Raw genomic sequence first — 11,209 nt, 5'->3', positions numbered from 1 at the left:
GGGCCTCTCTGCACACCATTCCTTGGTATCATCAGGTCTTATCACTGTGAGAGTGAACAGTCTCTGAACAATATGCTGTTAATTTCAGAGTTTAGTTAGTCAGAAGAGGCCTAGCTCAAAAAGTAAAATTACTGAACAGAAAATTAGTTCTGTTTTTACCTCAAACCAGGACACTCGCTTTCCCCTTGCAGGAAGCCTGGAGAAGTGACCCCGCTTCCCTGTGCACCCTTAGAGGAGAGTGTGAGGGCCGTGTCACACACTACCATTGACTTAACCCCCCTGCTGTTGGATTCACTGATGCCTCAAGACTCATTTAACGTCTGTGGCCAGAAGACCCTTTGGTTCATGTGTTCGTAACCTAAGACCATTTTGAGGACTGAATCTCTGCCCTCCAGCAAGTAACGCCTTTGATCCTTCCTTCTCACTGTGTCCTTTATAACAAGCCCTGGACAATGGCAAGAGCCATCTCCAGTCTCAGTAGCCACATCTGTGGCACGTCTGACACTGCTGCTCCTCAGATGCTGCCGCTCTGCCCTCTGAGATAGCATCAGAATCCAGAAGGTGACTTTCAGCACTGTCACCAGTAATACACGAGAGACACTTTCTCTTAGTCTAGAAATCAACTGCTGTCTTTTTCTTGACAAAGATAATTAGTTGGCCAATTAGGTGAGCATGTGGCCAGTATTCAGCACTCCAACTCTCCCCTCCTGCCATCACTTGTGAAAGGATGAATTTGTAACAAAAAGGGAGTTAATCCTGCAGGCAGCCCTTTTGATCTTGATGACAGTGGTGCGTGTCTTCATACAAGGTTTTTGCCAAACGTGCTCAATATAGGTTTCAAAGTAAGCTGCTGATTCTTAAAAGGCAAGGCCTTTCACATTAAACAAAAATAAAGAGCTTTTAGGGTTTAAGTACATACAGTCAGAAAACAGTCACGCCACTTGGAAGAACATCGCAGACGTAGCATTTAATCCTGGTCCATTTAATTCTTAATCTATTGAAACTAATATGGGTTTAACTAAATCCCGTGTTAAATACTCTAGATGCCATTCTGTTCATATTAAGAATAAATGTATCTTGCAGCTGCAATGTGCCACGGCAGCTCAGAGGTGTTATAGCATGGTTTGTCAACTGTTGTATATACCTTGCCTCTTCTGGTATCTCTTGCTTTTACCAGATTCAAGATTGGATAGTTTGGTGAGCTGAAGCACATTTGCCCTAAAACAGAGAGGCACATTATCCTTTTTATATAAATAAGAAAAGTCTGGAGGTGAAACTTCATTAGTAAACTGCAGAACCTTTATCTGAGATAAAAACACCCACAAACTGAACAACCTCACCCCAACAATACGCATCTTCTGGTTTTAAGGACAAGGCATTTTAGGTGTGGGAGTTTATTTACTACAAAAATAATCAGCTGTTTGGACTTTTGTTTGCTTCTCTGCAATAAGCAAGGCGTCAGTTACCAATGACACACCTCAGCTGATTTGAACTGAGAGATTAAAAAAGCCCTTGGTGATTAGCTTTTTTTTTAACGTATGCTACAGTAATAGATATTAAAATGCATGCTAATATAGTGGAAGGCATGCAATTATAACTTTTGTTTTAAAATGTATGCCAGCCAGGTAAATCACTGGGCTTAGACGACATGTAAAGGTAGGACATGTCATTTTAAAATGGTCACTGAGCAGGCTCTTTTTTGCCTCCTTACCACACTCCTTTTGGTGTAACGAGGTCAAATTGTACTGTTGGCCATGAGCTGAGGTAATACAAATGGGAGGAAAGCCCAGGAAGAGAACGATATTGATGATCTGCATGGGTTTGATTATTGAATTTTTTTTTTAAAATCACCAGAAAGTAACTTTCTAGAAAAGAATGACTTGTGTAATTCCTGTGCTTCATCATCACCAAGAAAGCATTGCCATAGCAACAGGAAAAGACAATGCATTGTAAGAATATTCACAAGCTGAACAAGATAATGGTTTAAAGATAATGTCCCAGTAGCATGGCAAAATGCCAGCCAGGCGTGGGGAGGGAAGTGGCATTTTTACAATGACAAAGAAATTGAAAATGAACTAATACTGTAAATGTGAAACATACGCGCTAAGAAATATATATATTAATATATATACATATATATATATAATAAGAAACATACAAGGCTAAGAGAAAGTGCAAGACAATGAATCAAGAAGCTATATAACCCATTTGCTGGGGAACAAATCAGCAAGGTTTCTTATTGATAAATCCCTGAACTTGTCTCTAAGGATCAACTGCAAGTGACCAATGTATGTCTTTATGATGTTCCTCTCTGTTAGGGCATCCAAAACATCTTGCAGCTAGCAGGAGGTGTCCATGCAGTAACTACATAGAAGAGTTTAAGGCAAACATTTCATGTAGGTCACCTGTCAGGCAGAACCTGCTTAACATCTAGTAATTATCCATGAGGTCTGATCTAGCACTGCAGTTTAGAGGTGAAAGGATCATTACATTTGCTGTCTGGTGTATCTGTCCTATTTAGACACTTACCTTTGATCCCCTCCTACAGCATTTTTCAGTCCTCAACATACATTCCCACAGTATTTGAGAAGCGAAGCTACAAATCTACACTTAACTCACAATATGAATCAGGATGAGTGCAGAGGATGTCACTGAATGAGATTTAAACCATACCATACTTTCCACAACATTTTTCCTTATTTTTTATATTTTCTACAAACCAGTAGTACTTAGCTCTCATGTTTTGTTAAGATATATTTAAAAAGAAATAGGTGACATAACAATAAAAATTACAGCTAAAAACATGTTTGAAATGAGACACCCTGTACATAGTAACTGCTGCTTTCAAAGTCATGTTCTTTGCAACCATTTCTTTGTGGCAGTAGTGCTTTAGCACCACTACAAGTGTTCCTGTGAATTTCAAAGGAGCTTTTTGTCTTCACCCCTTCAGCAGATTTAGTGAAATTCACACTGAGAGTACCATAACTCTATCCTTAGTGCAAACTGCCAATTTGCTAATGTAAAGTGACACTAAACCCAAACATTCTTATTTACCAGGCATCCAGAGTCATCAAGATCATCTGTGTGCGAGGTTACACAGTCTACAGTACATATTTTTCCTGAGACTTAAACAGAGCTAGCTGTGTCAGACCACCAGAGATACTTTTACAAAGACTGAGTTGTTCTTACCTGATACTGATACACGAGTTTCTGTGATACCTCCTCTTTGTATCATGGAAATGTCACCCAGAGTGAAAGTCAGGAATTGTTCACCCACACCTGAATGTCCTTTCACTCCTGGCCTGGTGAAACATCAGTCCCTTGCTGTAAAATTTCTTTCTACTGTAACTCACCTGACATTGTTGCCCCCTTCAGTGTACAGCAGTCCCTCAACTAGAAGTCTTTAAAGCAATATGAACATTTTCCTCTACTGCTGGAGCACTGGAGATGACAAGAGGAGGGGTTCCTAGTCCCTTGCGCTCTGTTTCCTATGACCTGAAACAGTCAAGTTGTGTCTTGGCGATGGCAAATGAGATTGGGCAGAAGTTAACAGACAGCTTGACCCAGCCTAATTGCATGCTGTATGTTACCTGATCTCCTTCAGGCTGGCTCCATGACCGAGTACTACAATTAATCCAGAAGAAAATGTATACATTTGTAATCTGTCAGATCAACAGATAAACTCATCAAAAGTTTTCAAGATGAAACTGAGCCAACACAAGGTCAAGCGCAGTAGCACGTGGCAAGGACAAACAGGACCTCCTTCTTTTAACACCAGGAGCTATCAGAAACAGTTCATACATTTTGAGTAAATCTGACATAGTCTTTTACTAGCTTGCAGTCAAATTAAGTTTAGGAAAAAAAACCCAACCAAAATTAACAACCAAAACCCTGCACAAGATTCACAGCAGCAGTGCATTCTCAAGAAGTTTATGGCACACGTTTTAAAGATATGACCCTGTGAGGTATCCTTCAGTAAATGTGCTTTTATAGAAAAAGGAGCACAGAATATAACCTTCAGGTACAAACTGACCTAATAATTTCTGAGAAAAAAGGGACTACTCATTTGTGATGAAAAAATTCAAATTGGAGATGGCATGTTACAAACAGAAGAGACATACAGAAATAGTACAATATCAGGGCAGCAAGGAGGGAATAACAGGTTTTATAGCATCATACTGCTTGTGTCAATGTTTGGGACCCTCAGCCCTGGAGTATCTACCTCTCCCTACAAACAACTGTGCTATTTCGCTACTGAAGAAGAGCTGAACGGAAATGCTGCAAGGACTTCTTTGACATTGCAAGAAAATAAAAAATCCCAAACCCAAAGGTATGAATGACCTTGGCATACACTTCTAAGAAAGACATATATATACCTCATCTCTCATACAAAAACTGGCAGATGGATTCATCCCCAAGCAGATCAGGCAAAGACCAATCAGTATCAAAATCATTATGGACGTGTTTTTTCCTCTAGCATTTTAATTTTATACTACTGTAAACCCATCAGCTTTGCCACAACGGGTTCTAATTTACACCACTACAAGTGAAATCAGAATGAGGACAAAATACAAGAAAGGGGCCAATGTACACCTCACCCTATAAATCTGAAGGGAAGAGACTTTTTAAAGAAAGTATTTACCTGACACTCAAGAAAAAAGAGACAAAAGAAGACCTCTAAAGTTAGGCACAATGTATACTCTCAAAGATTGTCAGTCACAAAGCAGGATGGGATTGCTGGGATCAGCAAATTGTTTTGGCTTTCCGGCATTTTCAGCATGAGATGAATGCCATCATGACTAATGGGATTTCCCATTAAGCATGGCCTAAGGAAAGCAGACATCTCAGAAAACAGATCAGCATTTCATATAAATATATGTATGCCTAAAATTAGATCTACTTTTTTTGTATGAAGCTGACTACAGTATGTTCACTTATTAGGAATACAGCATAAGAGATGTTACTGTACCTTATTTATTTGTACTTGCAGCCTTTTGCTGACTACATACCCAATACCACAGAGAAAATGCTATCACAGCAGCTAAGTCAAAACTCAACATTCAAACAGTGTAAGACTTACGGAAAAGAAAAATAAAGCAGAATATTAAAAAAAAGGCAAAAAAAAAATAATCATGCAACTGCATTTAGAAGTGATGGCAAATCTCTGTCATTCCAGCTTTGCATTTCCTACCATGATTATAATCCTACAGTCATCTATCAATCACGTCCACTACGGTTTGGTTTTTCTTACAGAGGAGGGTGGACATCATTCTTCTCTGAGCTCCTGGCCAAGCTAACAAGGCATGCACCCCAGCTTACCTGAGTCTAAGTGCCACGGGTCAGTAGCTGCCGACATTGGTGGGATGGTGAGTGGAGAAGCTCCGCAGTTGGATTCCACCAGTTCTCCTTGGATGTGGACGTGAGAGGAGGAGTTGGTTGGTCTCAGAGCTGCTTTCAGTGGAGCAATCTGGTTGAACTGTACTCTTGATAGGCAGCCAGTGAATCCTGGGGTGTTGTATTTATATATATCTTGGTCAATCTTCCCAATTTCTATGCAAAATTAAGGGGAAAAAAAAAAAACTCATGAAAACAATTTACTGGTCTGGAAAGCACGGTTGGTCTGAACACTTGATTCCCAGGGCTCAGTTCCCAAGTCTCTCTCTCAGGAGACTGAAATGTGTCAGACCCTGCCAGGTGTCTATACATTTCATTACAGATGGAAACCTCCAGGCCTTGATGTGACTCGGTTTCACAGCTATGCTATCATTAAAATGAAAGGCCGGCACGAAGGAGTCATCAGAGAACAAAAGGTCAGGAAAAAAAGTTCCTTCCCCAAGAAGAGGTGGTGAAAGAAAAGGCAGAGGGACAGTCATCACCAGGATCTCTCCTCCCACCTGAAGTTGCTGCTGCAAGAGATGCTCCTTCCTTCACCCTGGCCCTCTCAGTGGGCTGGCACTACTCCTGTTCACTTCCATTCTTCTCTCCTCACCAGGAGACCAAGTGTCCCTTTGCCAGGAGACCATGTGTCCCTTCATCCCAAGGTGGAAAACCATCCCTCCACAGCCTCCTTCCTTCTTGCACATTGGTAAGAGGTGGCAGGAGCTCATCTACCACTGCTGCAGGCTGAGGAGCAGAGTGGGTGCTCCTGTGTACGACAGAGGGATCTGGACAGATTGGATCAATGGGCCAAGGCCAACGGGATGAGGTTTAATAAGACCAAGTGCCGGGTCCTGCATTTCATTCACAACAACCCCAGGCAACACTACAGGCTGGGGAAGAGTGGCTGGAGCTGCCCAGCAGAAAAGGACCTGGGGGTGTTGGTGGACCACCAGCTGAACATGAGCCAGCAGTGTGCCCAGGTGGCCAAGGTGGCCAATGGCATCCTGGCCTGTGTCAGGACCAGCGTGGCCAGCAGGAGCAGGGCAGTGATGGTGCCTCTGGACTGGGCACTGGTGAGGCCCCACCTCGAGGGCTATGTTCAGTTCTGGGCCCCTCACCACAAGAAGGACATTGAGGGGCTGGAGCATGTCCAGAGGAGAGCCACCAAGCTGGGGAGGGGTCTGGAGAATAAGTCATAGGAGGAGAGGCTGAGGGAACTGGGCATGTTTAGTTTGGAGAGAAGAAGGCTGAGGGGAGACCTCCTTGCCCTCTACAACTCCCTGAAAGGAGGGTGTAGAGAGGTGGGGGTTGGCCTCTTCTCCCAAAGGAATAATGACAGGACCAGGGGAAATGGCCTGAAGTGCGTGGAGGTTTAGATGAGATATTAGGAAGAATGACTTTGCTGAGAGGGTGGTCAGGCCCTGGAACAGCCTGCCCAGGGAGGTGGTGGAGTCACCATCCCTGGAGGTATTTAAGAAACATGTAGACGTGGCACTTCAGGGCATGCTCTAGTGCCCGAGATTGTTGGGTGCGGTTTTTTTTTTGTGTGTGTGTGTGTATGTGTGTATGGTTGTGTTTGTGTGTATGATCTCAAAGGTCCCTCCCAACCATGAAGAGTCTGTGCCTCCATGACAGGGCCTGCACTGGCTGGGAGTGTGCTGCACGGAGGCCATCCTGCACCTGGCTGCCGTGGGCTGAGAGTGCAGCTGGCCGCCATGAGCGAGCTCCGCTGCTGCTTTCTGAAACACCCACCCTCCACCCAAGCCTGAGTAGCTTTCTCCCTTCTAAAACACCAGTTAAAATGATACCATTAAATGGTAGTCATAAAACATGGCACATGCCTTCACTGCTCAGGAACCTGCAGGCCGCTCGCGGCTGTTTTCTTTCTGCCAGGACTTGTTGCGACAGCCCAAGTCACCACCAAAACAGAACTGGCCCTCTCCGTCAGCTGGCTGCATTATTAGCATTTCAAAGCTCCACTGCAGTGTCTAATGTAATATTTACATGGCAGTGAGGAATTTGGCTTCCTTTCTTCTGTGGTAGCACAATGTAAATGAAAATGACAACGTGGCAGCATCCTGTTTGTGCTGTACCAGAGAGTACTGCTCCGGAGGCACTGAGATGCTTCAAACAGTCTTCCTCTGGGTTGGCAGGGACGGGAGTCAATGGCTGGCCCTTGAAGACATTGAAAAATAGTGCGAATACTATTGGAAAATACTGAGATCAGCAACGAAAGATGGTATCCCAGGGACAGAGCACGGGGAGCAGCCCCAGGTTGTTCAAAGGCAAGCTTTTCAGATAGAAACAAAGATAAGGGTTTGAAAAATGGTGTTTCTGGAAAGAAATTACGTCTATAAATCACAAGATCATTTCATAAAAAAAAAGAAAGAAAAGAAAACAGGTGGGGCAGAGAAGGTTCTTCTGAGGGGTGTGAGAAAAAAGTGGGAAACCAAGTTTTATTGTAAGAGTTTGGGCAAGAGCTGGGAACAAAAGCACATCTTGGTTTGAGTTTTGCTACCAAAAAGAATCAAATCAGAGTTACTAGAAAATGCATTAGAAACCTTTTGCATGTTCAGTTCTAATGCATTACAAACCTTTCTGCGTTCCGTTCCAATCAAACCAGGATCAATTATATGAGCTCTGGACTGCTGTCTGGGCTCCATGACACATCTGTCAGTGCTATTCCAAAGGTTACCGATGGTTTAACATCAGGAACACGTACTAGGAGTTTCAAGGCTACAAACCAGGCAAGGCACTTCAAATGTGCTTGATTTTTGGGGTTTACAAATTAAACATGAAGTGGGGGAAAACTGGGGGTAACCGGACAAATCTTGAGCACAATTAAAACAACTTACTGGTTTTCACACAGGACTAAGCTGTACCTTTTCTGTCTCTGTAACCATATTAGAACGATAAGCATACAGCAATTATTTCCCCCCTGGCCAGCATCAGGATACAAAAGGATGATATATAACCTGAAAATTACTAGCATTAGATCCTTATGCAATCTGCTGTACAGTAACAGATTTGTTCTACCTCCACCCATTTTCCCTTCTCCTTCTTGTTTGAGAACATACTCCTTTCTCCCCTAGTGCTTATCCATCCTGTATCAATGTTACAGCCACATTTCACAAGCTGTCAGCGTGCAGTGACTGTCACCTGTGACAAAGTGGAAGCATGCTCAGGAGTCAGTGAGAGACTAACTTAAATACATTAAAATCATCTAAGTCACGCGAGTCTTTCATCCAGCTCTCCTTTAAGACAGTGGCTTGATCGAGCAGTTAGCATCACCTCCCTCAAAAATTTGATACTAAGTAAAAAAAATCACACATGCATGCACATTTTTCATAGTTAGTAGAAAACCTGTACAGAAGGCAGAGTTGATGCATTTGAACGCTACTTGTAGACCATATCACTCAGACAAGTTTCCTACCTGACCACAATATTCACTGTCTCTTACTTGTAAAATATTCATGGTATAGTCAGTGAATAGCTGCAATTTTGAGTAATCATTATAATCTAAGAAACAATTAGAAGAACGTATTTCTCTTTAAGCACTGTAACCATTGTCAATAACAGTTTGGTGATTATCTTTTATTTATATTTTTATATATTCTGTGGAATTTCATGCAGGAATGCTAATAGCCTCCCACTCACAATCCAAAATGACAAGAACAAAAATCCATGAATATGATTGTGCTACTTTAGCAGCTTCATCACCATTCTTCTCTAACTTCATGAATAATAAGTGATGAATACTAGAACCTGAAAGAATTAAAGGAAAAAAAACCTCAGAAAACCCTAACACGGCACCTTGCTGAAGACCTGTATTTTTGTTTAGAACTTTCCGCAAATGATGGTTGTGCAAATCACCTCATGCAAATTTACCACCAGCCCGCATGGCATCCGTGCTAAAACAAGATGGATCGACTTCTGTGACTGGGAACATGTTCCTTCCCGTGCACATCCCATGGGGCTCAACACACCGATACTCTCTGATGTCAGGCCATCACACTTTGCTTCCCTGTGTGTTTGAGCTTGCTATAAATGCATCCCTGGAGAGTGTAATGATTAGATAATGAAATATGCCTTTGTTGTCATGACTAAAATTCAATTTTCTCCCTATAACAAAGGAAGGAGAAAAAGCAAAAATGACAATCACATTATTTAAAATAATGGGAAACATACAATGCAACCACCTAGCATTGTTCTAATTTCAGCATATAAGCTAGTGCAAAGTCATATAAGTATTATACATATAGTATTATATAGTCATGTAAGTATCATAGTATATAGTATTATCATTATCTAAGAGCAACATTAGTATTATTGCTTTCAGATCTGATGCAGCAATCCTCTGCTGGCACCCTACCCACAAGCATTTCTGTAATGAAAGACTTCCAAAAATACCACTTAAAGACCTTTTTTAACTTCAGCTGGTTTTAACCATTTGCTCCCTTGACCATATAACCTGCTGAAGACCATCATCACAAGATAGAGACCATTCAGGTGAACCCATTCTAGCACAAACGCACTGCAGTGTACAAATCCCTAATACTAAACATTCACACAATAACTACGCAACTGCCTACCCAGATTACTTAACATTTTTAAAATGGCTATAGGTAGGGAGCAGCAATCTCACACATGTTGCCCCACATCTTGCGTGTTATCATTCACTGAATCCATTACTTGCTTTTTATGTTTTGTTATTTCTTTAACAGTGAAAAGATACAGGCATTTAATCCTCAGCTACTTGTTTTGATTTCCCACAGCTGCGGCAGAAACATGCCACATAGTGATTAAAATAGTACTATTTCTCTGTTGAAAATTATGTGCTACTGCTAGAGAAGCTCTTTTCCACCTAGGTGAAAAGATGTGAGGAACATCTATTTTCAAGCATGCTTATGACACAAGGCACAATTAATGAGTACACAAGTTTGAAATTCATTAAGCCAAAATAAATTGTAGAGAGGAAAAAATTTTGGCTGGATCTGTGTATAACTAACAAATGTATATATAGCACATACCAATAGTAATCAGTGTAATTAGGTTATCTGTTTTTTTAAGACTTTTTGCCCTTACTACACTACCTGTACATGCAGAGATAGAGCTCCTGCCTTGGCACCATTACAAGAAAAACAAATAAACAATTTGGTTCAGATTATTACCAAGGTTGACCTATTTAGCATGCATCCAACGAGCTACTTGCAGCAGTAGACACTTTGCCAAATACAGTTTTTATCTTCTGTTTCTCTCCCTTCTCTACTTTCCGTATCTACCAGTAAAACATTTACAGAGTAGCTCAATGGGCCCTGGTGCTTCTAATAGCACGGCTGGAGAGGTCCAGCTCCACTTAATTCTAGCCCTTATTTTTTATACATTCTTGTAGTATCACTTAGAAAGACTAGAGAACAACGACAGGGATGGGATGTCATCCAAAAGGACCTGGACAGGCTGGAGAGGTGGGCCCAGGTGAACCTCATGAGGTTCAACAAGAGCAAATGCAAGGTTCTGCACCTGGGCCAGAACAATCCTCACCATCAGCACAGACTGGGCGGTGAGGTACTAGAAAGCAGCCCTGAGGAAAGGGACTTGGGGGTCCTGGTGGAGGAGAAGCTGGACATGAGCAGGCAGTGGGCACTTGCAGCCCAGAAGGCCAATCCCATCCTGGACTGCATCAAAAGCTGCGTTGCCAGCAGGTCCAGAGAGGGGATTCTGCCACTTTACTCTGCTCTGGTGAGACCTCACCTGGAGTATTGTGTGCAGGTCTGGAGCCCTCAATATAAGAAGGACATGGACCTGATGGAGAGGGTCCAGAGGAGGGCCA

The 11,209-nt window shown here is 42.2% G+C and overlaps 1 protein-coding gene across 1 annotated transcript in view; it reads right to left on the bottom strand.

Moving 5' to 3' along the window:
* Positions 1 to 11,209, bottom strand: part of CNTNAP2 (contactin associated protein-like 2) — a 1,244,457-nt gene that overhangs the window by 12,910 nt on the left and 1,220,338 nt on the right. Inside the window, exon 22 of the mRNA XM_014946966.1 lies at positions 5,320 to 5,550. Within this exon, the coding sequence (XP_014802452.1) occupies positions 5,320 to 5,550 (231 nt within the window). The remainder of the gene's footprint in view (positions 1 to 5,319; positions 5,551 to 11,209) is intronic.

Source organism: Calidris pugnax, unplaced genomic scaffold (assembly GCF_001431845.1).
Source record: "Calidris pugnax isolate Ruff unplaced genomic scaffold, ASM143184v1 scaffold71, whole genome shotgun sequence".
NCBI classification, from domain to species: domain Eukaryota; kingdom Metazoa; phylum Chordata; class Aves; order Charadriiformes; family Scolopacidae; genus Calidris; species Calidris pugnax.
Note: the sequence above shows the minus strand (reverse complement) of the source record. Positions and strands in the feature narration are given on the sequence as shown.